This window comes from Erythrolamprus reginae, chromosome 2 (assembly GCF_031021105.1).
Source record: "Erythrolamprus reginae isolate rEryReg1 chromosome 2, rEryReg1.hap1, whole genome shotgun sequence".
NCBI lineage: Eukaryota > Metazoa > Chordata > Lepidosauria > Squamata > Dipsadidae > Erythrolamprus > Erythrolamprus reginae.
Window position 1 is genome coordinate 210,247,799 of NC_091951.1, and position 27,943 is coordinate 210,275,741.

The following is a 27,943-nucleotide window of genomic DNA, read 5'->3' on the forward strand; positions in this document are numbered from 1 at the left end:
GATCCTACATCTGCCTCTACCTAGGATCGAACTCACAACAACATTCCTTGCTTACATGCTGCTTCCTGGATCCCTCAAAAAAGAGAGAAAAAAGAGCCTTCAGTTGATTGCTCCTACCTATAGGAAAAAGTAAATATCTCTGTGCTATCTGCATTTTACTGTGTCTCACATATCCTAGTCCCAGAAGACCCAAAACCAGGCCATTTGAAAAAGACTATTGATATCAGCTTAAAAGAAACTCTTTGATTGTATTGGCATATGTATTGATAAAATATTCTGGGATGGAAAGGCTATTTATTTACTTCTATTACTCCCATGAAAAATTGAATTACATTACTTATTCAGTACTCAGTAGGCAGTTAAAAAAAATCAATGCTGCTTCTGTGGCTCCATCGCAAGATGCACTGGTTTAGATCAAGATAAAATTTCAAATTTCATCCTGGAATAAGAAGCTTTTTTGTGTGAATGTGTTTCTCTTGACTAGAATTGCATAGTAGTCTGGAACAAAGGTTATTATTTTAGAATGCCACTCCAAAATAGAGTGTTTATTGAAATTAATAGACCCAAAAGAAGAAAGGAAACCCTGATGGGGGTGGGGAGTGCTGAGGAGCATCTTTCCACTTGTATGAGAGCTCCTGCCGAGTACTTGGCCCCACCAGGAACCACAATATTGATTAAGTGCTAGTTGGACATCCTTTCATTCATTTTAGGCTCAGTAGGTGTGTATTTTACTTAGTTCTATTAATTGTTATTTATTTTTAATTAAATGCTGTTAGTACAACCACAATTACTAAAAATTATTATAATAGGACTCATTCCTAGTTAATATGCTCTGTTAGCTGGGATAGTTCAGGGAAAGGTTCACATAGCCTATAACCTATCTAGAAATTAACAGATGCTTTAATCTTTTTATATCTTAAATTGACAAAAAAACTTCCCCCCAAAATCAAAACTCAGCCCACACACACAAAAAAGACAAAAATTCTAGCAAATATTACTGGCAATTCTGAAAATATATTTTTTAATGTCCTAAATGTTGTCTTTAGTTTTTTAGGAATTAGAATCATATTTATAGACATCAGCTTTAATGTAGCTAATATTTCAAATATTATTACATATTTTATTGCATATTTGTCTTTTTAATCTGATTATGGATATCTAAACATTTATACCTTTAATTATATGACTAAAGAGGAGATTGAAGGTTAACTTTACAATTTTACTCATGACATTTTCAGCATTTGTAAAACATCAATATTATTTAGATGCATTCTTTCAGCAACCATGTTTGCTCTCTCTATATCTGAAAATGTACATTAATTATAAAACTATTAGATAGTGTTGAAATAACTGTGCCAGATACCAAATTGTGATGTTGGCAGTGTAATTCGTAACTTCCACATCAAGTAAAGTTTTTTTAAAAAGATCTATAAGTACTCAACATAAATCTTCAATAATTATTTCACAATAACTCCTGGCATTCCAGGTTCTTAACTCCATGTATATTTTCTTTTATGTTCACTTAGAGCATATGCACCAAAGACAAATTCCTTGTGTGTCTAATCACACTTGGCCAATAAAGAATTCTATTCTATTCTATTCTATTCTACTCTACTCTATGTCCTTAAAAATCTTTTAGATAAGATTTCTACAAAAGCATATAAGCAAAACAAATTGTATAAGCAAAACAAAACTCTATAAACAAGAGAGCATTTCATGTGAAAAAAATGATGATTATTTTTCTATTTTCAGTAAAATGTACTAAATCCCATTTTTAAAAATTACGATTTAAGGAAAGGTATATTTGGCCTGTGCATATTTTCAAAACAATTCAATTTTTTTCAAAATATTTCTAAAGATATTCAGAATGCAGCAGTAGAATCTCTTTAAAGCAGTTGTTTCTTTTTTCAAGCTTGCGACATACAATTGTATGCAGATACCTTTCCTTTAAGGAACTGTGTTACGCTTGTAGCTGTACAAACAAGAGAACTCCTGAAAGCAAAGGTGCCTTTTTTAGGCCTCTGTGGAAGTTTGAATAAAAGATGCAGCTGCATAAAAGCCCATGTTCCTCCCCATGTTCCAAAACAGGTCATCCAAAACATTGGTAACTCTGTTTTTTAATTTATATACAGACATACATGCACACATATGTAATACTTGGAAGACTAGATCTTGGTAAAAAGCTTCAGTAATTTGTATCCTACTGACTTATTGAATAATTGCCTTTACATTAGAAATCAGGTTGAACAAACATCTTAGGCGGAAAACTTCCCACAAATAATGCAGTTGTTTAGATTTTATTTTTACACTAGAGTGTCGTGCATACATGCTGCACAAAAGATAAACTTTCTGCCTCTAGTCATTTTATGACTACTTGTCTCAGGCTAGTCCTGTTATTGATTGAGCCACACTAAAAATGTCTTGATTGTTGGGAGGGGGGTGTTCATTGAAAGGACATCTTTGTCATATAGTATAGCATAGCTTGTTGAACTCCTGAGTGGGATCAACAAATTATTGAGATCTATTTTGTGTGTGTGTGTGTGTGTGTGTGTGTGTGTGTGTGTGTGCTTTAACTGTGTTATGTGAGCACAAAGGAGAAGGCAGAGATCCTAACTGGGGAAGCAGGTCTGGCCTACTGGAGTTTGCTGTTCTGTGTCTTTCTCTGGCTTTGTCTACCCTGGGTTTACTAGGTATTAATTCTGATTTTGTCTTGTCTGCTGTGAAAGACAGCTGGGAATTGGCGCTGGTGTGGCATTACCACATTGAGAATTGAAGACAGACAAATGTCCCTGTTTCAGCTGGCTGCCCAGCAAGATTATGTGGGGATGAAAACCCTGCAATTTGGAGCCAGTTGTATTCTCCCGCTCTTTCTTTTCTGATTAGCATTTCTTCCATTTCCTGCTTTTGTGGACTGGGTATTCCAAGCGCTGTGTGGTTTTGTAATAAGCTGGCAATTAAAAAAGATTTGTAAAATAATAATAAAAAAATGGCGAGTATGGAAGGGAAGCAGATACAGTCCTAGTATCCTGCCTTGTATTGCAGGCTCAGCACACAGAACATTATTTATTTGATGGGAGAGTGGAGAAAGACCAGACATAGTAAAGCAAATGTAAATGTAAGTGCTGTAAACCAAAAGAACCTGAAATGTGATGGTTGAGTTCAGCTCTTGTGTTCAAATGCTGTAGCTGCCTGTGTTCTCTAATTGATTTGTGTTTGCCTAAGGATAACAGGGTTCAGGTTCTCACATAGCATTGCACCGGAGTCACTGGGGATAGAGACAACATAAACACTTTCTGCTTTTCTCTGCTGATAGGTCAGATGCTGTTTTTTTCTCCTTAATTCACATCTATACTATCATTTTAAGGCAAAATAATCATATTTGTTTGTTTTCATAGTATAGGTGCAAAATTCTTCCTAGTCAAGGTCATTGGTCATTTGCAGCTTGTATTTGGGTAATATATTTTCATTTACTAAACTTTGTTCTCATTTTCCCTCATTTCTATTCCTACATTAATGTGAAATTTGTAGGTAATTTTGCTAGGAATAGAATCGGTAGGTATTCCATAGTTCTGTTTATGTAAATATATCTGTGATGTATTTATTTTGATAGTTGATATGATAGCCTTTAACATGACTATTTGTTTAATGACTGCTTAAAGTTATAATAGTACTGAAAAAAGTAACTTACGACCAGTACTTGCACTTACGATCATAAAAGAATCCCCATAGTCAAGTCATAAGAATTTGTGCACTTGACATCTGCATGTAATTACAATGCTTATGGAATCCTGGGGTCATCTGATCACCATTTGCTCTGTTTCCAGCACTTTCTAACAAGCAAAGTCAATAGGGGTAGCCGGGTTATCTTAAACAATGACATGACTCACTTAACTATTGTGGAGATTAGCTTACTCTCTCCAGCAAAATATGTCATAAAATCAGACCGCATTGCTTAGTGATGAGCATTCTGGTCCCAACTGTAACTGAAAATTAAGAACCTTAATCATCACTTTGTCCATCCAACCACCCCCCAACCCACTTTCTTATTTTATATAAGAATTGAATTGTTCTTTTTATTTTAAAAAAAGCTCTATTGAAAATGGCACAATAGCTCCACCTGTGGTCACTTGAAGACATACCATAATTGTACAATGCATTTCATTGTGTATTAGTGTTGTGCAGTTAATTCTTACTCACTCTGAATAAGCGGGGTGGTGTTCACCTGTCCACCAAAATCTTATTACTCCATAAATGGCTATCAAAGAGATTTTAATCTGTAATGTATAGAGAATATAGTCCAATAATGATGTGAGAAAGGGAAACTTAGTTGGACCAACCGTTTTCATGTATCAGAAAATCAGAATATTACTCTGTGTCTTTGCCACATTCTTTGCTTTGTTAGTGTTTGGATTGGCATTCAGTTTCCGAATGTTTTTTCTATGGTACTATCATTTTAAAGCACAGCATAAGATTGTGCTGTTATTGGTAAAGATCCAACACTTGCATTCTCTCTCTCTGCCTGGCCATTGTCCAGTCCTGCCCCCTTTCCCTCCTTATTAAAGTTCTCCCCTCCGTCCCACTTGCTTACATATGTTGACACATTGCCATGATTGTAACTCTGCACCATCCATCTTATCACCTTCTCAATTTTGTCTGTTACCAGAAGCTAAAAGCCTAACAGATGAATGATTCCTCACCAGAGTTAATTCCCCAACATGGATATGACTTTGTGTGACAGTTATCCACTATTTCGGGAAGAAATTGGCTTCATATTAGTTAGGGTGCTTCAATAAACAAGAGCATTTACTTGGAGTTATATTAGTTTTGATAATGTATATACATTAAGATAAGTACTATAACCAGAAATGCTTGGCATTCCTCTTTTAAATTGACTGTGAACTTAACTTAAATTGACTGTTTACAAGTGCTTTATGTATATCTCATAGCTCTTCACTATTATTTCCAAACATAATACAGTGTTCCCTCGATTTTCACGGGTCCGAACTTTGTGAAAAGTCTATACTACGGTTTTTCAAAAAATATTATTAAAAAAATACTCCATGGTTTTTTTTGCACACCAAGGGTTTTCTGTGGCTGCCCGATGTACAATACTGTGCATTTTAATTCTCCTCCTCCCCAACTCCACCTCAGCTGTCCTGCTTCTTTAAATAAAAGCTCCACTTCCACCCCAGCCCTCTGATCCCACCCCTTTAATTCTTGGAGCGTTAGTACGCTCCAATTGAAGCCGAGCCTTACTGCCGCCCACCACTGTCACAGCAAGCACAGCAAAGCCCCCTGCTTGCTGCCCTGTTGTCCCTGTGGGTTCTGGGGGTAAATAAAACCAGGAATGAAGGGGAGAGGGAGGGGGAGGAAGGAAGGAAAGAAAGGGAGCATCTCTACTTCACGGAATGTTGACTTTCATGGGCGGTCTCGGAATGCATCCCCCGTGAAAATCGAGGGAACATTGTATTGACCTTTTCTGCACAGAAATGGGGGAGGGGAAGATAAACTTCACAAGTTACATTTTTTATTAGCCTAGTTGAAATAATTTGAGTGATACTTTGAGCCAATAAATCCTCTGTGAAAATCTGTATTGATATGAAGTTATTTTTCATAATTATTACACTCCCCCATAAAGTAGTTACCCAACCATTAACAGATGTAGAACACCTTTCTTTTAGCAGCCTCATTTAGCAACCATGCACAGTTACAACGGTGAGGAAAAAGTAACCTTACAAGTCCCCTCATTTAGGATTTTTTCAGATCTGTAAAGCAAAGGAAAGCTGAATACCATTCACCTAGCCACTGCTTAACTATAGAGGTTTTTCTCATCAGAGATTTCCTACATATATATTTACATATTCTTATACTGCTATCTTAAACTTACTTGTCATTAATAGTCAAAGCATTTAAATTCTTCTACCATAGATTATCTTTTTCTCGTTTATACAGCAAGGAGGAAAGTCTGATTTCCTCCTTGCTGTATTAAAGACAAAATTCTCATTTATATTGATTTTCGCCACTCTGGTGCTATAAAGATGAGAGAAACTATAAAATTGGAAATTTCTGAGGGCAGAAATTTGGCAACCCTCTCTTCACATCCAATTTCTTGAATCAGAAGTACTGAGTTAATTAAGGTTTGGAGAGCTAGTTTACTTCTATAATGTCGAGTAATTTAAGAAGAAACTAATTTTTCATTGCATTTCAATACAGAGAAATATGTTGGAAAAAAATTAATATAATCCAACCCTTAGTTTTTCTTATCATGGCATATTTGTTAGTAGTATTACTTTTTATGAAAGAAAGTAAAATGAGAAGATAGATACTGAGGAAAAAATTGGACGTGGTGATTAAAGGATGGATAGATAGATATTACAAAATTCTGGGTGGTTGTCCTTGATGTCAGGCATTTTCTTTCAGGCCAAACCACATCATAAAATAGTTATTCTGGAGAAAATAGGAAGAGGAAGGATTATATACATTTTGAGTTGTACATACCACAGACAGAATATAAATAATCATTTTATGATTTATCAATTGTTGCTTGTAACTTGTGACTAATGATTATAACTATGATTTATGATCTATGACCTATTAGTTGCTGTTTATATGTACAATGTGAGCTTATATATCAGAGACAACACATTTGGCCAATAAAGTATTTCTCTTCTCTTCTCTCTTCTCTCTTCTCTCTTCTCTCTTCTCTCTTCCCTATTCCCTATTCCCTATTCCCTATTCCCTATTCCCTATTCCCTATTCCCTATTCTCTATTCTCTATTCTCTATTCCAGTGTTTCCCAACCTTGGCAACTTGGAGATATCTGGACTTCAACTCCCAGAATTCCCCAGCCAGCATTTGCTGGCTGAGGAATTCTGGGAGTTGAAGTCCAAATATCTTCAAGTTGCCAAGGTTGGGAAACACTGCTCTATTCTCTTCTATTCCCACTCCCACTCCCACCCCACTCCCATTCCATTATTTACTAAAAGATGAAATTTACCTAAGGAATGGTAATCTAGCCCTCTGTATCAGATCTGGGCATTTTAAGACCGCTGGATCACATCTAGCCTTTGGCTGTTCCTGTCTAGCCTTCCTGATGTCAGTTGGAAATTAGATATCAAATGTAAATAACTGTGAGATAGGTAAGTAAGACGTGTCTGTCAGTAAGTAATAATTATTGGGTTTAAAAACAAAAAGGAAAATTGAAAGACATCATACTTTTTCAGAACAGCAGGTCAAAAACTATGCCCAGTATGTCATATAATGAAAATCATAAAATTAGGCAGTGAAAGCTATGATCCTTATTATATAGCAGCAAACTCCTATTAAACATAAACATAATTCAGACTTCAAGAAGGTATTTTCAAATCTAGGTATTTGCACTAAATCAAGATTATATCAAACTGATGATATATGCAGAGAAATCGAGAGGGAAACATTACTGTACATGTTTTACTGTTTACAACATGGTTATGAAATACATTTTGTGCCACCTCTGGATAACCTTGCTTTTAAAATACATATATGAAAATGAATTTCTCAATTTAAAAATGGGGAATTAATTTCCTAATTACATTGTTTCAATCAATTTAAATTTCAGTGTCTTAACCTTCAATGTATTCATTGAAAATAAATAATGGCAAGAATCTTTGGTGTTTTTTTGCAAAACAAATAAATATTTAAAGAAATGAAAGAAGACTATTCAGTTCAGACATGGTGGCATATGCAGGTATGACATCTAAAATAAATATTAACAATCCATTAAAAACATAATATTCTTGCAAATCCCATAAGATATTACTATTTTTAAAAACTCAGTTACTCATATTCTCAACAGTCAAAGCAGTTTGAAACAGTTCCAAGTAACTAGGAAAAATAAATAAAACAATGATATGTATTTGCTATTTCAATCATCAGAATAGCAAAGTTCAGGATATTTCTAAAATAATTGGTCTTTTGCTCTATTTATCTCTGAATAGTTTGTCCATTAAATAAATATATTGTCAAGAAAATGAGAACTGCATCACGGAAGCATTAACTAAAGGCTATTTTTTTTAATACAACAAATAAGCATGATAGTCTGATTATTGAAATATAAATTAATTTCAAAAGTATTTTCTCTTTTTTAAGATATTGTTATTTGGGATAATCTAGTGCGGACATGGAAACTTGACGTATTAAATGTATCTGCATTTTTCTTGTGATTTAAAAAAAAAAGAATTTGGAGCCACGTACACCTATTTCCTTTCTCTCACCACCTAGGAATCTGAAATGTGTTTTGCAGGATTTCTCTTTCTTTTTTATTTTTTGCTTAAATGTTCCTCATGCAGGGTAATAAAAAAAAGAAAATTTAAAAATGAAGATAAATACATTCTAGGGTCTTACTTTTAAGTGTTCCATATATTTCATATTTGTGTATTTGACTGTAAGGAAACAGGAGAAAAATGGGAAAGGCTTTTCAGGCAGAAACCTGCAGGTCTTGGTTCCAAAAGCTGAATTGTGCCTTAAAGCAAAAGGATATGAAGATTAAATTCAACAAGAATAATTAATTCTGTTGTTGCAGTTGCTGCCACATAGACAGTGTTTAAATGTTTCCAAGAAGCTTTGCCACTAGCAAATGTGTGAATCTCTTAAACACGAGGCATGGCAGTTTTGATTTAAAAAAAAAAATAGCTTAAGAGGTCCCTTTTAAGGAGAACGTTGGCAAGCAGGAAAATAGGCATTCAAAGGAAAACAGTAGGATACTTTGGGTTGAGAGCTCTTCAAATGTTCCCTGGCTTCAGTATGAACTAGGAGTAGTCTCAGCATTTTGGGGAAAGTTTATCCCTTGCATTCAGGAGATAATAATATACTTCTGAAGTCTTAATGACAGGAAGTAGGATTTATCTCCTTAAGTGTGAGGCATGTAGGAGGAATAAACTTGCCCATGTTCAGGCAATGTAAGCAACTAACAACTAGGAGAGAGTTTTCTACTGTAAATACTACTGTGAGTTTTCTACTGTAAATTTCTACTGTGAATAGCAGGGAGAAACCTCACTGTTTTTCTCTCCTTCTCTGGCTTCTGGCTTTCCCACAGAACCATCCAGATATCCTTTGATGAAGGAAGACACCACTACTAGAATACTTATATTAGCTGGTTAATCAGATTTATCTCTTTCAACTTCTTTTAATTGTTTTAGTTTTCCTGTTCTTAAAATTGGGCTCACCATTGATTTCCATAGCACAGTAGTAGAATGTGTTTGTTTCAGGAAGGCTCTTTCAGTACAGAATCTGAATCCAAAGCAAGAGAGAAGGTGGGATTTGAGAAGACAAGGTCTGAATCTTCAGACCATTGTACTCAGAAGTATAAAAGGTTTCCCCTTGTTACTGCTATAGTGCACCTGACATTTAGTTTTGAGAAAAGAATTCTGGCTTTCTAATGCCATAGAAATTACCTCAGATTAAATGTGAGAGTTCAGTGTTGAATTTGTCATTCAGCAATGAGGTTCAGTGTTGAGCTGGAAGTGCAATGCAAGAGTTGAATAAATAGAACCTTCCTTTAGAAGATGAGAACATGAGTAGAGAGAATGGAATCTCTGGATTGGATTGGAACTGTGGGAAGTGGTAGGGAAGAATGTTTAGGCCTTTCCATGCAGACATGTCCCTTGTGCAAAAGGAATGTAAGCCACAAAAATAGGAAGGGTTATTCCTAAATAGAAATTTTGTTCATATTTTATGAACTGGTGTCCTTCAAGTGCTTTAAACTACAGTTCCCATTATTATCCTTTTTCATTGACCATGCTGGCTGTAACAAGACTGGATTTTATGGCTGGTACCAGATTGGAGAAAATGGTGTTGCCTTTTCTTTCTTAAAAGGTTTGATATAGGGAAACAGAATCAACTGCCACATGTTTTATGGTCTATTTAACTGTACAGTAGTTGATAAACAAAGTTAGTATCAGAAGAACCAGAAGAACATGGGTTCATCAAAAAACAGATCGTGGTAAATCTTATTTCATTATTTGAGAGAGTGACTAAATGGATCACCAAAATGCTGTGGATGTAGTATACTTAAATTTCAGTAAAGCTCTTGATAAACTCTACCACAGTCTACTTGTTTGCAAGCTAGAAAAATTTGGGATAGACAGCACAGCATCATCACCAGATGGGTTTGTAACTGGCTGACAAATTATGTAGAGCTTAAATGGAACTGCATCTTATTCAACATGTAGATCTTAATTGAACTACATGCACATGGAGGGAAGTAAGCAGTGGGTAAATGATCTAGATGAGGGAATAGAAGGAGGACATCAGATTTGCAGATGACACTAAACTGGCACACAAATAACCAACACCCCAGAATACAAGCTTTTGACTGACTTGGACACTGGGCCCTATCTAACAAAATAAAAGTCAGGCTTTATACTTAGGCAAGAAAAACCAACTGTATGGGTATAGATGAGGTGAGATTGGGCTCAATACCAGTAACTGTGAGAAGGATCTTGGAGTCTTACTGGAAAATCACTGACATATGAACCAACAGTGTGTGGCAATGGCCAAAAAACCAGTGCAATCCTAGGCTGCATTAATAGAGGGATAGAATCAAGAATACTTGAAGTTCTATTACCGCCTTATAAAGCCTTAGTAAGACCACACTTGGAATACTGTATCCAGTTCTGTTCATGGCAATATAAAAATATGTTAAGATATTGGAAATAGTATAAAGAAGAGCAACTATGATGATTAGAGGCAGGGGTGAAATTCAAAAATTTTCCCTACCAGTTCTGTGGGCACCCACCCCTGGCTTGGTGGGTGTGGCAGGGGAAGGATACATAGAAACATAGAAAGATAGAAGATTGACGGCAGAAAAAGACCTCATGGTCCATCTAGTCTGCCCTTGTACTATTTCCTGTATTTTATCTTAGGATTGATATATGTTTAAATTCAGTTACTGTGGATTTACCAGCCACGTCTGCTGGAAGTTTGTTCCAAGCATCTGCTACTTTTTCAGTAAAATAATATTTTCTCATGTTGCTTCTGATCTTTCCCCCAACTAATCTTAGATTGTGGATACTACAAAATCCTCATTCCCTCCCCATCCCTGGGGAAGATTTTGCAACATTTCCATTCCAACCTCACTCTGGGGCCAGCCAGAGGTGTTGTTTGTTGGTTCTCTGAACTACTCAAAATTTCCTCTACCGGTTCTCCAGAACCTATCAGAACTGGCATATGAAGAACGGTTGCAGGAACTGAGTATATCTATTCTGATGAAAAGAAGGGCTACGGGAGACATGATATCACTGATATGATATTCCAATATTTGAGGGGCTCTTAGAAAGACAAGAGTGTCAACCTTGTCTGTGAAAAGAAGGGTGAAGGGTGACATGATAGCAGTGTTTCAATATTTGAGGGGCTGCGACAAAGAAAATGAGCTTCAGGAAACTTCCTTGAAGGCTCCAGAGTGCAAAAAACAACTCAACAGGCAAAATGGAGGTTTGGAAAATGGACCTCCACTCCAGTTTGTACGTTGTGCTGTTTTTGGCACTCTGGGGCTTCAAGAAGCTTCCCTTAAGGCTCTGGAGTGTGAGAAACAGCAGAATGGGCAAACCAAAAGTCTGTTTTTCCTAACTTCCAATTTGGCCATTTTTTCATTGTCTCAGGCTTCAGTGAGACCTGTGGGCATGCGTGGGGATGTGGGGATGGCGGTTGTGTGCATGCACAGGGGCAGTGTGTGGGGTGCACATGTGCATGGGGAGGGAGTGGGTATGGGCACATGCACGCGTGCTAGCACACACACACACACTGGCACACAAACCAAAAAAGGTTCACCATCACTGGTCTAGAACATCACTATGCACTCCTGCTTCCCTTTTACTCATTCACCAATGTTTTCAGTGTGGCAGTTCTGCCTTGTCCATTTCATCTAAACTGGTTGCACATAGGTCTTTTAATACATTTATGTATATACTGTATGTTCAGTATGTATATATGTATTTATTTATTTAGAGCATGGCATATCCAGTGATGGGTTGCTGCTTGCTTTGGACCGGTTCTTTAGAACCGTTAGTGGAAATTTACCACCGCTCATCGAACTGGCAGTGATGACCGGCGGTATACACTCCTGAACTGTTCTTCTGGTAGCTGTGGCTTGCAAAAAAACCCCTCCTCTGCACATGTGCAGATGTTCATTTCTAGGTGTTTTGTACAATGTGATGGGGTGCACATGCGAGCAAGGCTGGTGCATGCATGCAAAATGTGCACATCCGTTGTGATGCAAACCGGTAGGGAAGATAAGTGGAACCACCCCTGGCCATATCATATGCGGACTAGCACTATACGGTATATTAATATTTCATCTATAAATATAATAAAATATAAACACCACTTTTTCTTTTAGGAAAGAAACCATGACATTCATCTATAGATGATTAAGAGTAAACCAAAACATAGTTTCATATAGACAGGTATATACTGTAAATGCAGTAAGTCTTGAGCTACATAGAATTTTGAAATACACCTTAATCACTTTATTTCCATATGTGCAACTTATGTTAAGTGTACAAAAGCAGCCATGTTATTGGTAGGCCAGAACAAATTAGTGTCAGGATTGTAATATAATTTCAAGTGGAACAATTGTATTGTCATTGTCTACAGTGGAAGTGTAAAAAAAATTAAGATGGTGTTTTCAATCATATGACCAAAACCCTTGAATGTATATTGAATGCAACATGTATAAAAGGGGGTGCATGCCTAGGGCCACTATCTGTATAATAATAGTTTGTTATGTGCTGCAAATATAGCAAATGTTCACAACACCATTTAAGCTCAAAACAACAGCTTAAAATTTATGATGTATTTACTTTTTAGTGGTGAATAGTACCTGGTGAATTTGTTTGTAGGATTGGATGATGAGTCTCTATTTTATTTTATATATAGGCAGTGCAGAACCAAGCAGCAGAATATTTATATGAGTCACAATTATTGAATACCTGAGGCAAAACAGTATATTCTTAAGAAGAAGTTTAATTAAAATTTAAAAAACCATACCTGACATACAAGAAAAGCAATGGCAACACATTCTGAAATACTCAATAAAATTTAAAAGTTACTGTTACTATAGCTAACACCAAGGTGATAGCAGCCACTTTTCAGGAGATACTGACATGTTCTGTAAACCCACTTTCTGCCTCACTACAAGAGATAGGAAGTTCAAGGCAAGCCTGTACAGTTTCTGATTGTCTAAGCTGAACAGAGAAACAGCTTCATACTAGCAGCTTGAAATTAAAAGCTGCTTGGTGTTCCTGTGTGTTTAGACTTGCAGAAGTTAGAGAGCAGTTAAGGATCTTGTGCAGGCCAACTTACTGTTGTGAGTGGCTGCTGGACTGCATTTGGCGTTCTTGTAGAAGAATTGCTTTAATTTGTGTCAGTTTGAGAAAATTTAGTTCTAGAAACACTTTTGTTTCTAGAATTGCTTTCTTCCACCATGGAAAGTTAAGAATTTCTAGTTCCAATTCCTTATTGTTAAAATGCGATGAGCACATTTTGGGTTATTTTGCCTTTGCAGATTTCTCCATTCAGCAAAAAAGCTATCTTACATCCAGGAATAATTTTGGTGTAGGTATTACAGCATTGATTGGTGTGCCAGTTTAACTGATATCCTGTCTTACCAGAGAGGATGATTCTCATGGCAACTAACAATAATAAACATCAAGACAAAAACACAGAGCACACAAAGTTATTAAGTTGCAAGTAAAATCAAGTAAAATACATAAGTAAAAAAATATAAATAACATAAAATAATTACATATATGCACAGACACCCTGCAAAAGCCAAATACCTGCCTGAATGCAAATGTAGTGTATTTGCCTTTTAGAAGACAATTGCCTGGCTCTTATTAGCCTCTGAATGACTGCCCCAGAGGAAATAACTTTTCAGACTATTTTTAAATAGTTAAGCTTATTGTTCAACTATTTTTTCTTACAGTGCCCAAGCTTTCCTATGGTATCTTTAGCACTTGGTAAATGAATTGTACCATATGCATTTGTTAAAAATAAAATTTGTTAAAATTTACAGAATATTATAATTTGCCTTAAAATGGACCTTTTGGTTGAAGTAACATTCTGTGTATTTGTGAGCTCATGAAGAACAGAGTATTGCTATCTTTCAATGATACATGGGATAATAATTTTGATATGTAAAATAACTTGAGGTTCCTCCCAACATCTGGATTGTTCCATTCTGATATTGTTTAGAAGAACTGCAAAGAGCTGGCTCTTCAAATAGGCCTTCAACGAGGGAGAATGATAGGCCTTCACCATACTTGCCATTTTTATTCTTTAAGATTCTATTGATTTTATTAAATTTCTTGGATTGCTGTGAATCACCCAGTCATTGATAATTTAGTTATCATAATTACTATTGCTGATTCCTGTAGTTTCAGTTTTTAGATTTTTCAGTGCAATGTTGTCTGCTTTCAGGGGTTCCTTTGATGTCCAGAATGACATTGATGATTCCTTTTGCAGGCAAATAAAACAAAACACTGGGATGATCCAGGGAAGGTAGTGGGAATCTCTATCAATTGATCTGAAATTTATGAAGAGGAAATTTAAAATTATAGTATAAAGGGATGGAAGGAGTCAGGCCCACAATTCTGGAAAAGATCTTTATATTCTAGCTTCAATATATTTCACCAATCTGAGGAGTATTTACACACATATGTGTGCGCGCGCGCACACACACACACACACACACACAAACAAACAAACAGAAACACACACACAAACACACACTATATAGCAGTTGAATTTCTGAGGGCATTATTACAAGACAAAATTTTAAATCTGTTGGTAAGGTTACCTTTCTCTTTACTTGGAAAAAGATCTAGAAATGTCAATGGAGAAATTTTACTGTCCCAACAAATCAGTGCAGTCTCCAAGACTTATTTTATCTCTAGCTCTATCTGGCTTTTCTAGATTACAAGCCTCATCAGGTGCTTAACGAAAAAGTATTCATTATGTTATGCATATTCATTATGCTGTGTTTCAGTTCCCTTCCCAGCATACATTATACTATTGTCGTCATGAGATTAATTTTGAGACATTTCATATTTTATTATATTTTTGTCTTTTCTATTTGTTGTGGAGTTTGGTTGCCAAGATGCCTTTAGAAACATGTTATATCATTAAAACATTTTCTGATACCAAGCTGTTGCAAAATGTTGCAATAGTGGGTGCCTGATGTCTCGCCTCCCTTTCCATTCCTCTGTTAATGTAATCAGTAATTGGAATAAGAAACAGATATGGCATTTCTATCAGTTACCATTTGTACACAAAGTCTATATGCAGATGGGAGTATTTTAGAGGTTTGCAGGTGGGATTGTAAAACTGTTGTGAGCGCCTGCATAATGATTTGTCAGCTTATATTGGTTTCTATAGTTGTAATCTTAAAATGCTGAAACCAGCTCATATTTATATGTATGAACATTTGATGTAATTATTATAGATGCCAACTGGACAGTAATTATGTCTTATCTCCTATCTGGAGCATTTTGTGCCTTAAAGATGATAAGAAATATCTTCTTGGTATTCTATCTAAAGGAGTAAGAGTATTAGCAGCATTTTTTAAAAAAGTTTAAACATGTAAATATCAAGCCTTGATTGACTCTTTGGTCAATTTAAGTCTAAAACTTTTTGAGAAGTTATTAATGTAGATACTAGTTAGTTTTCTTTTAAAATGAAAAAAAAAATCCCCTAAAAATTATGAGGTTTATGCTTAATGCATTTAAACCTACTTCAGGCTTCTGAAATCTTTCTTGTGTTTTTCTCAGTAACATCTTCAAAAATTAGGTTGAAAACATTTGTTTCTAATTTCAGTTAACTTCAGTTTAGCTTTCTGGTCAAGACCTAAACTTTGGTTAATGTTAACAATAGTTTATTAAGCCAATCTATTTTTATGAATCATGCTATGAAGTGTTTGAAGAATTTGTTTCAATAAATTGAAGCCAATGAATCAGAGTTTATTTAGGTACAATTACAATTGTAATTTATGAATAATAGCCGCCCTGAGTCTTCGGAGAAGCATATAAGTCCAGTCAATCAATCAATCAATCAATCAATCAATCAATCAATCAATCTAAATAAAGTAATAGGCATTCTGTCTTTGCAGCAGTGCCAGACCCCAAAATGGAAAGGGTAGAACCAGTGAGTCTGAAATACATTCGTATGGCAATAAACCATAGTTTATTAATTCTGGTTTCATGTTTTCTACATATGTTCTCAATTGATTCAGTTGGTGTTCTCATTTGGTTAGACTGGTGGTGAGGAGTTGTGGTCATTTTCAGCTGAATAAGTTGAAGTTCAGTGGAATAAGAATTAGCGTTGTATTTGAACACTGCAAATGAATTGTGTTGGTCTAGATCAGCGGTGTCAAACTCACATCATCATGGCAGTGTCCCATAATGTATCGGATTTCCCCCACCCTTTGCTAAACCAGGTGTGGGTGTGGCCAGCGCATGACACATGTGGCTTACTCAGAGATCATGTTACAAACAACAGTGAAAGGAAAATTGTTCCTGCTGTTTCTGGTGAATAATTACTAAAAATATGGTTTATTTATTAATTAAAACTACATTTATTTTTATTAAAAATAATTCCAAATGTGTATTAAATGGTTGCATATATTGTTCTTTTTTTGGTAAATCTGTGTAATATCCATTTTTAAAGCATACTTTCTGATTTAAATCTTAATTCTTATAGTGAAAAAAATAAAGACCAACACAGTCTTAGAAGTGTCTACTCTTATTAGGATGGAATTATTTTGGTTTTTAACATGTATAACTTATTCCTCACAATAAATATATGAGTTTTCCATCCCAGCTGTAGCTTTTTAGTAAGACAACTGTACTTTTCTGTCTGATGTACTTGTCTCATCTCAGTCTTCGGCTCCTCCCGATGACCTATCTGATTGAAAAAGCAGTTACCGTAAATGTTCCAGAGTTCTAATGATATTGGCATCAAGAATACAGGAAGCCTTATACTAGTGTTCATTTGTACAACAGTAGATAAAGAGCTCTATCTGCTCATTTAATTTCATTTACAATTTTTGGTTGTGGTTTTTGGAAAAATGGCTCTGTTCAAGCCAAACTCTGCCACAAAAACAAAACAAAGGAAACAAACTCTATAATTTCACATACCACAAATTTACACACTGACCTGTTTTGGGCACTGAAGGAAACTGCCCCCTTTCAATGAATGAATTGTACAGCATTTGAATAAATCATATGTGAATAAAGTACAAATGAATATGTCGTACTTGAATAAACAATAAATGGGGGAGAGGGAAATGAGGAATCCTAGTGAATAATGAGAACACTTCCTATCATAAACTAAATTAGTAAAAGATAAAATTAGGTTTTGCTTGCTGGTTTTTATTTTTTGTTGCTGCATGCCCAGTACTCTTTCAGTATATGTATCGGGGCTTAGACTCTCAATTCTGTAGAATTTTATGTCACTCTAATAATTAATAACTAGCGGTAGTGTTTCTGGGCAGCTTACTAAGCACAAACATTTAGGATTTTCACTAACAGCAAACCTGGTGTAATTGACATTATCAAATGTTTTAAACTTAGAGTTAGTTCAGAATATTCACGTGCTGGAGAGCTAGTATTTAGATTATGTTCTTAATTCTTTTGTAGAAATTGTGGATTTATAATGTCATACTGTAAATTAATTTTTATAAAATATACTTTTGCTGAACAATCTAGCCCTTGTAGCAAAAGTTGAACAATTTTATTCCGGTAAATTTGTAATCAAAGAGACTCTCAATTTTTCATTCTTAATCCAAATATTGAATGGAAGTATGATTACATACAGAAGTCAGGAATCAATTAATTACTTGGAAATTGAGAGTCTTAATTATTTTTGTCCCTATTGTTACAATTATAGAAAGGAAGAATGAATAAATTTTCCGGACTCCTTCAATTTCTTCCATTGAGTTCCAATAATTTAACATTAAACATTGGTTTAATGTTAAATTTTAGAACTGCTTATTAAACTTGTTTAATTTATTTATCCTTGCCTACTTATAAAGTGAAATGTTAACTGTTTTTAGTATTTTTATAACAGGTCCTTACATAAATTTATGCAATACTGTTGTTCTATTTCCATTTTGTGCATTGTTTATTTTTCCTGGTCAGACAGGGAAAAAATATTTGAATGCAGTTCCTCTCACACTTTTTTTTTGGGGGGGGGGGTGGGTTAGAAAATTGAAAGGGGTAGTGAACCATGATACAAAAGGCTGAGAGAGAACTTCTTTCTTTCACAGCATTAATTAACTCAAGTTCATTAGGACATGGAGTCTACTGCAGTTTTCCCTTGTTTGTGCTAAATCAGGTCAGAGAGAGAAAAACTTTTCAAGCAGGCTCTAAGTGTTATAACGCTCAGAAGAATGAAGAAGCAAAGCAAGGTGATATAACTATTATATTAATTGATATTGTTCTGGGGATTTTGTTGTATAATATGCCAAAGATGTGAGATGTACATTAATAAATATTTCCTATAGTTGTGAAAATGAATTCGGTTAATATTGGATAGACATGAGTAGGAGATATTTGATGATTACTTTAAAGAGTTGGTAATTACTGAGAGAATAAGTTTGGTTCATGTGAGCATTGTGTAATATACAGAACACATTTTTTTAAAAGTATGTATTTTGGGAGACTACTCTGCTTTATCAGGCAATAACAAAACAGTTTAATAGTCCCAATTCATGCCAGAAGTTGTTGTTTGCGTCCAGTCAATTTCTTTTATTTTAATCTCTATTGTGTGTTTGTGTATTTATATAACTGTGTTCCTATATTGTGATGGTATGCAAAATAGTGCATATCATCATTATTTATAATGATGGGAAGATGTAGCTACCTTAAATTTAGTAACCCATCTGGAACCCAGCCAAGATGGACTTAAAGTCCCATAGACTCATTTTTAGCAAAAAAACTTTCTCATTTCTGCACATGCAGGAGCAAGCCATAGGCTTATATGTTGTAGATCTCGCTAGCCCTGTGGAGAGTGGAAATTTATGTGCTATTCATTCACTAAGGAAGTAGTTTGCCAGGGTGCTACTGACTGTTTCTATGACAACCCCAAGAAAGCTTTACAGTTGATCCTCTTGCTGGAAAAGAGTGAAAGTGAGAAGGAGGGAGGGAGAGAAAGAGAGCCTCCAAAAATGAAAAGGCAAAAATACACACACAGAGACACAGAGACACAGAGACACAGACACACAGACACACAGACACAGACAGACACAGACAGACAGACACACACACACACACACACGGAAAATAGACAAAGAGTTGGAAAGTTTTATTTGAAGCAATTAGCTTCTACAGTTCTCTAGATGCTCATTTGGGATCATACTGTAGTGAACTTAATATATACACTTTTTATATAAAAGTTTCCCCAGACTTTAGAGAATCCCTACCTCCAGGTCAGCATTTAACATTATGCTTTAAATAAACTTTTTCTTAAATGATTCCCTTAAGATCTTTAGTTAATGCAGATAAAAATGATGATACTTTAAACAGAATGGCAGTGATAAAAACTTGTTTTGTTTTTGTTTTGGTGAAAAGAGGCAGGGAAACTGTTTCAGATATCATAGCTGACTCTGTTTTCCTTTTGTGGGTCTGTTTCCCTCTAGGTTTTTGGAATGACTCTTTAAAAAAAATATATATTCGTCTTTCTTCTTTCTCTTTAATTGATACATTTCTGTTGGTGTTGTGTATCTTCTAGTTAGATGTACTCATTATTTTATTTCTCACCTTTTTATTGATTGATTAGATGGAGAATCTGACACACATTTTCTCCTCAAAGTATTCCAATTTATTATTTTGCAAGAAACAATAATCTTCTGTACTAGACCTCTCGGCCATCTTTTATTATTTAATGTTGGAAACCAGGGGATGATACAAGGAACTTCACTGATTTGAATAGAAGCTATATAGCAACTATATGTGGCAGATTAATTCCATTGTAAGGTTTTTGTGATATTAGGTCATTGCTCTAATATAGCTGTACTGAAGTATGCATTATAAAAAAAATCTGTTCTAAAATCCCTAAATAAGAATAAATGTTTTTTTAGTTTGAACGATCAACAGCTTCCTTTGTAATCACCAACAGTGGGTGCCGATGCTTGAGGATGTTTCCATTGTTTCATTTGCAGCCTCTGTTTCTGTTTTGATTAAATGACAAACATCCACCATGATAGTCAAACTAACCTTGATGTAGTATTAAAACAAAAGATTCACTTCCATCTTTCTCTTTTTGTAAATGAATAAAAAATGCTAGATGAAACATTATGGTTACTTGTCCAACATGGAATTCCATCTGCATCTTTAGCTCCCTTAATTCCATAGAAATCTGATATTGATGCAAGATAACAATTAAATTACATATGTATTTGATTTAATGTATCACAAAAGTAAAAAGTATGTCAGAATTTTAGCTGTGACCGAGTATCATCATATGGACTGCTATTGTTAGGGGTAGTCAGATCTTATAATCAGTTCAGGGGGTTGATTATATTGAGATTAAAAAAAACATTGCAAAGGGCTTCAGCACCGAATTCAAGTCTGGTTTTTTGTATTTGTACATGGCCAAAAATTGAATAAAACACGAATATTGGTACTCCTTTTTTTGAGGGGAAGAAAGGTATTTATACTTATTTGCAGTTTCTCATAAGCATCCCTAGAATTAGTTTCAAAATATAATTTTGTGCAGTGATTTTTTTACATGGAGGAATAACATATTTCAGTTCCATATCTAATCTTATATTAAAGAAAAAATTGTTTTAGTTGCTTAGAAGTTAAAAGAAATACACTAATTTAAAGGAAGTCTTTGCGCTCTCAAGTAATGAGGAAATGAGAGCCAAATGAGTTTTAAATTTCACCAACTTATTTTGAAAATCTTTTGGGGGGTGGCTAGAGAGGAGAGAGAGGGAAAGGCCAGCTTATTTTAAAAAAAATCTTCTTTATTCTACTTCCTTATGGTTCAGCTTGCACATATACCCCCCTCATGACACAGATGTAGAAAATTAATCTCCAAGCTTTTGTGCCTGGAGAGAACTTTTCCACCTAACTGCCTGTCTGCTCACCTATAATCTGTGTGATTGAGCAGAAGGAGCAAGTATAGATATCTGGTCACAGTCCTTTGATATTTTGTTACTAGGGTCACAGAGAGGTATGGGGCAGCCTATACTTTTCCCAAGCAAGGAATCTATTTATGTGTGGGAAGAGGTTGGAGGTTCTGTAGCCTGCTCCAATGGACTAGCTAATGCCAGATTTGTGAGTGGACAAAAATGAGAAGCAGCCATTTGTCCCCCTCCTCCTCCCATTTTAGCTGAGCAGGGCAAACCTTCACTTATGATTTGCAAATGTAAATCCGGAGCTCTCATTTGGCCGTCTACTTGGCTGCTGAAACCTGGCAACAAGGCCTGGAGCTGACAGTGGGCATTAGAAAAGGCTCAGCATAGGTCTGACTTTCATGCTATCTCCACGGACTACCTCTCATGAGTGTATTTGGTATATCAGGGGCTGCGCTCACACAAACATAGTCAAAACTAGAAGTACTCAAGCTATGGCAATGCAAAGAGGTATATATACTGCCCTTTGTGTCAGTACCAGTAGTGCCCTGAATTGTTGTAAATTGAGCTTCTCTATTGTTGTTGCCTCATGAGAAGTTGGTAAAGTGCTAAGAGAATGGATGGGCTGAATCAAAGAACAAGAAAACCAGGTTCAGTTATAAATAAAGTAAGAATGACTTCCCAGGTCTCTCTAAAATCCTCTCATACTGAAGGAAAAGCTTTGGAGGACTGATTATTATTTTGTTGCGCACATGGTCAGTCAGATGTTTATATGGATTTGGCATTTTTGTCCGCCTATCAAATGCTTTCCAAAGATCTGTGATAGGCAGATGTTGTTTAATAATATTAAAGGCTTTGTTGCCTGTAAACTATTCCAAGTACAGTTGCAAAAATGCAATTGATTTGTAATAAGTCATTATTTCTTTGTTTTCAATCTTCATATATATTTATGACAGTAAACAATTTTTCTTTTAGTATTGTTGAAGATGTTAGTATTACATGTATTATTATTGTTTGTTGCATAGTCAGCCAGAGGTTTAGACTGGATTTGGTATTTTTATCCACCTATTGAGTCCTTCCTAAAGACCTGGGATAAGCAGATATTGTTGTTTGATGGTGTTAAAAGTATCATTGTAGGATGATTAATAATAATAATCATCATTATTATTGACTTTCTTATTCATATTTTTTAATCCTCTTTAAAGCCCTCCATTTTATCCTTTGGGGTTCTTCTTCCATTTTTTTACCTCAATCTTACACACTATATGATATACATACGTATAATATACTTTTGTATTATATAATACATAAATATTACACATTTTCTTTTTGCTGTCTTTCTTTGTACTATTTTTCCTTTTCCCTAGAATTCTGTATCTGAAATTAATTTATACTATTTTAATCAGCTATTCTTATGCTCTTTGTTTTAACTTGCAACGTAATCAAAAGTCAGGTAACAAAAAGTGTGTTGCAATGAAATATCTTTAAAATAGCTGCTCTTGAAAAAGTTTCAAGTTCCAATTTTGCAGTATGTTTACATTTTGTCATGTTTGGTTTATTGATTTTGGGTTAGAAGACATAAATAATTTTATCAAAATGAATGATTGACGGCCAACACTAAAGATTGAAGTTCTTGGCAAATGTTATGATGAAGTGGCAGAAGGAAGGGGAAATGTGCAGAAAACTCATATTTTGTTAGGAACAGGGCAGTCTGTCTGGCTGAAGTCTGCAGTGGATAACAAGAACTTACCATCACTGCTTGGACTAAGAAAAAAAATAAGCTAAATCTGATTGAATCTTAAAGAGTATTATAGGTGAACAGATCTTTTCCTAGAAATAGTTGGGCCAAGAGGTGACAGAAGGAGAATAAGATGGAGAGAGAAAGACAGAACAGCTGCTTTCTCTGAGGCCTGTGGGGCTGTCTTGGGGGGGCGGGAGATGAGTTTGGGGTGTATCCTAGGAGATTTATTTATTTAAAATATTTTGCAAGTTGTATTCTAGCCAAAAACGGCGGGCCAATAAAATTGCCATTGCTGCTGGACTTTGCTTATTTGTTAGATACAAACTTGTCGATTTGGCAAATTGTTTTCAGTCTCTTAACTGCACAGTCTCTTTCCCTGTGTGTCTCTCTTTGCCACCCCCTCCCTGATTCCTTCTCTGCCAACCTCCCCCTCCACCTCCCTTTTCCTTTGATGCAGCCATTGGCTGTTTCACGATAGGTCTTCTTGCCAAATAGGTGGATCCTTCTTCTCTCTCTCTCTCTCTTTTTTCTACTGGCATTGGCAAAGGCAAATGGTTGGGGACCGAGCATGAAAGGAGAAAGCAAGCAAGCCAGAGAGTTTAGGAGGAAAAAGGGAAAGGAAAAAAAGGGGGGGACAACAACAACAAAATCCCCCATACCCCAGCAATTGGGTTTTGCCAGCAGCCGATCACAGCTGATCCCAGAGCGGAGTCTGCCCCTTTTCCCCTAGACCTGCGATCACCCCTATTCTCAGGCGGAGGGAGCCACATCTAAGTTGCATCTTTGCATTTCTGCCAACGCTGAGAGAGATTCTTCCCTGGTCTCAGCTTCCCCTGTCTGATTAGTTGCTGTTGTCCTTCCTATTTTTATTTATTTTTGTTTCCTTCTTCTCTTTATCACTATTATTGCTGTTATTGTTTCTAGTATTTTTTTAACAGCCATTTGGCATTTTTAACCTGTTTTGTGCATGTGGCACAGGCAGAGTGATGTTGATTTATTTCTGTCTTCCGCTGAGGTTTCCCTTTTTAGCTGCCTTCTTTCAGTTTTTAATTCTTCCCTTTTGCTTTCCCACTCTTTTTATTAAACAAGACTTGAACATTTTAGTGAACAGTTTGTAGTGAAAGATGCAACCAACAATTATTTTCTATTTAATTTAAGAAATATCCAGCACTTTTGTGTACCCTGCCTTTGTACAGTTTTACTTTCCTTTTTTTTCTCCTCTCCTCACCTTCCACCCCGTATATCCACAATATCGTCCGCCTTCTATTCTCTGCAATTCTGAGCCCAGAATTTCTGAATCGGGGGCTTAGCTTCGCCGGGATGAGACAGAGCAATGGTAATTATTTCCAGTTTTGATTTTTTTTTTCTGGATGCTTTTGTTATAGGAAAATTTTTATTTTTAAAATAAAGTCAGAAGGCCCACTAAAATTATTTCAATTTATAAAGAATATTTAGAGCTTTGGGTTTAGGACAGGGGATCAGAACTGATTTTGTCTTTAATTCCTACATTGCTAAACAAACTTCAGTACTTTTATTTTTAAAGAAAGCAAAATTTTACTTCCACAACTTTATGCTGATTTTTTAAAAAAAGATTTCCATGCTAATGCATTGTTGAAACAATGTTAATTTTACTGTTTTCTCTCCCTCCTCACTCCCCAAATTCCTGCTTGTCATCCTTCTTGTATTTATTTTTTAGCTGTATTAATCACATTCTGAGCCTGGCTTTACGTATTCTCACTTTGCTATTTCTCTACCCCGTCCTATAAATGTCACATTGCGCTGCTTCCCCCTCCTGATTTTCTTATTCTAATGGATTTTCCCTTTCTTTGTTTTGCATCCTTTCTTCTCTCCCTGTTCTCCCCAGGATGAATTCCACCCCTTCATTGAAGCTCTCCTTCCTCATGTCCGTGCCTTTTCCTACACATGGTTCAACCTGCAAGCTCGGAAACGAAAGTACTTTAAGAAGCATGAGAAGCGAATGTCAAAGGATGAGGAACGAGCTGTGAAGGATGAATTACTTGGAGAAAAACCTGAGATAAAGCAGAAATGGGCATCCCGACTCCTGGCCAAGCTACGCAAGGATATCCGCCCAGAGTTTCGTGAGGACTTTGTCTTGACCATCACGGGCAAGAAAGCACCATGCTGTGTTCTCTCCAATCCTGACCAGAAAGGCAAAATTCGCAGGATTGACTGCCTGAGGCAGGCTGACAAGGTTTGGAGGCTGGACCTAGTTATGGTCATCTTGTTCAAAGGGATCCCCCTTGAAAGTACTGATGGGGAGCGGCTATACAAGTCACCGCAGTGCTCAAACCCAGGCCTTTGCGTCCAGCCACACCACATTGGAGTCACAATTAAAGAACTGGATCTTTACTTGGCGTATTTTGTTCACACTCCTGGTAGGTCCTATAAATAACACCAGTCATGGTTTTTGGTTTTTATGTTTAATTTTATGGGCACTTGTTTTTCTCCAAATTTTTATTTTTCTCTACATGTTCCCCTTCATCCCCAATTAGCAAACTGCTTATTAAGATGTGCACTAGGATGAGTCCATCACACTCAGTTATTTGAAAAACAACTGAAAGTAACAGGTAGCCTTTCTTGATTTCTTCGTCCTTTCCTACCTGTGATGCCTGTAACTTCTTATGGTAAACAAAAACTCTTTTGCTGAAAGCTGAGGGTTGTGGGGGGGGGGGGCAGAGGTGTACAAACAATATTTAGGTAAATGTCAGATCAGCAAAGAGAAAAAGGTTTTATTTAATTAGAAGGCAAATTGAGGAGTATTTATTTTTGTGTCAGAATTTTGTTTCTTTGCTTGATTCCCCTCCCCTTCCTAATACCTTTTGTTGGATCAGTTTAATATATCAGCATGCCCGCAGCTTGTACACTGCAAACAGACAGGCACTCCTGGACAAATAGGATGGCAGCATTAGAACAATAAATGAATTTCCAGGGCTTGCTGTCCCACACAGGAACAAGTTTCTCAAGGGAGAGTTAAGTGTGGAAGGGATAATTTGGAACCCCTTTCTTTCTTTTTCTTTTAGGTTTGACTTTATACTGTGGATATATTGTATAGATGAACACATGTGTCTACCGTATATAATTATTATTATTTTTTCAATTCCCCCCCCCCCAGCTCTCTTTTAGTTTTGTTATCTTGCAATTGAAACCGAAATCCCTGGTTAATTTTTAGCACTGTGTCTAATTTGCTTCAGACTTTGAAATCCAAATTGGATGACTGCAGAATATTTCTAGATTTATCTTTTGCTGTACTCAGAAGGATCTACCCCAAACTTCCCTTCCTCCTTCTGTTGCTTCTGTAGTATTTCTTGCCTCTTTTTCATTTTTCATTTGCTTGTAAGAGGTCAAGGTTCTAAGAACAATCCAGCTTTTCTGGATGCCACTTCCATCTTTATGACACTTTTTCTTCAACAATGACAAGAATCTTCTGTGTTACACCCAGTTGTCTACCTTCAGGCCACCTTACGTGGCCCCACCAGTCTGTGTTTCTATAGCTTCAGTCTAATAATATTGTCAGGAGTTTTTTCTCCTTTTTTAGAATATGCACATCCAGTGTGTGTCCTGCAGCCTCTGGACAATGTCAGGAGGTTCATCTCAGCGCCTGCGGATGGCATTACTGGCACATTCATGTCATCTATTCTGCACAGCTCAGGGCACTTCCAGGCCTGGCAAGTAAAAATCAGCATTCCTCTATTCCTTTTCTTCAAGTGTTTTTCCTTTTCTTTCCCACTCTAATTAAAACAACAACAAAACTAGGCCCCCATAACCTTCCCAGCCAGATCCATTTAAACAGAGAATTTCCCTTTCATATCAGAATATGTGCATATTGCTTTGTGGCAATTTTACTACACTTTCAGCCAAGAACAAGGTAGCATACACAATCATAATCAAAAGAAAATAAATTTTAAAAGTAGATCTTATCATCCTTTCTACAATTCAGATAAATCCTCTGAAAGGGATTATCAGTCCATATCCCAAGTCAAATAAAGAAAGTTGGGTAAATTCATGAGACGAATAAAGTAAATGACCTCTGATAATCATTTATGTTTTAATGATTAAGTAGTTTTTCCCAGATATTGGCAAGTAAGCCAGCAAATCATTCTAAAATGTAATATGATCCTTAAGCAATTGAATTCCTTGAATTTTCATGGAAGTATATATGTGTGTATTCACAGTTGACTAGCATAGGCCATAATTTTTCACTCCTACTCCAATTAAAAGCTCCAGAGTCAAGAAGGACATTTAAGCTATTCTTACAGTCACTAGTTTGATATATGGCTTTGCTGCCTTCCAGTTTTAAATTTCTTTATATCATAAGATATGGGTCGGTTAAAAATATTTGATGGTATTAATAACATGCATGCTGTTATTTTTCAAGACAATATTCTTTTAACACTGCAAAGTGTTTAATCTTTTAAGTAATATAAAGAAGACTGAGAAAAGATAAGGTGGAACAGGAAATTTATGCCACTGAATGTCAAGCCTGAATTTGATTTGGATGTGGAATCTGACATAAAACCTGACATCGAAGACAGGAAATAGAACTTGTGCTAAAATCCCTTCTACTGGTGGAATAAGCTAGATTTTACAACCTACCAAACTTTTAAAAATTTATTCTGTGTTTAGCCTTAGAATCCCGGTATACTGCCTTTTTATCCTAGCTTTATTCGTGTACAGGTCTTAAATAAAGATAGCAATAAGTAGCATAGACAGTAAATCAGACAGATTTTTAGTTATTGCATGCCAAGAGAACAGTTCCTAATTCTTTGCTTTTCATAATATTTCATTTATTATTTGACCTTTTGGTTTTAAGAAAGATCTCCAAGGAAATTCTTATGGCAAATGCAAAAATGAGATGTTGGATATTTATAAAGAAAAGTCAGTATGGGAGATTGTTATCATCTCTCCTGTTTAGATATGTATGTATATGTATATAAACAGTGTGTATATGCACTGCTCAAAAAAATAAAGGGAACACTTAAACAACACAATACAACTTCAAGTAAATCAAACTTCTGTGAAATCAAACTGTCCACTTAGGAAGCAATGCTGATTCCTATGCTGTTGTGCACATT

General features: G+C 35.8%; 1 protein-coding gene across 14 annotated transcripts in view; it reads left to right on the forward strand.

Moving 5' to 3' along the window:
* NFIX (nuclear factor I X) overlaps positions 1-27,943 on the forward strand; it is a 293,988-nt gene that overhangs the window by 42,168 nt on the left and 223,877 nt on the right. For 10 of the 14 annotated variants that reach the window (XR_011558167.1, XM_070741617.1, XM_070741621.1 and 7 more), the window contains one exon: positions 24,715-25,246. Coding sequence is in view for 12 of the 14 variants with exons in the window: in XM_070741617.1 (XP_070597718.1) it covers positions 24,715-25,246 (532 nt within the window). In the remaining 2 variants the exon portion in view is untranslated. Of the gene's footprint in view, positions 1-23,398; positions 24,187-24,714; positions 25,247-26,406; positions 26,537-27,943 lie in introns of those variants that run through there. The other 4 variants (XM_070741618.1, XM_070741625.1, XM_070741627.1 and 1 more) reach the window with 2 other exon arrangements.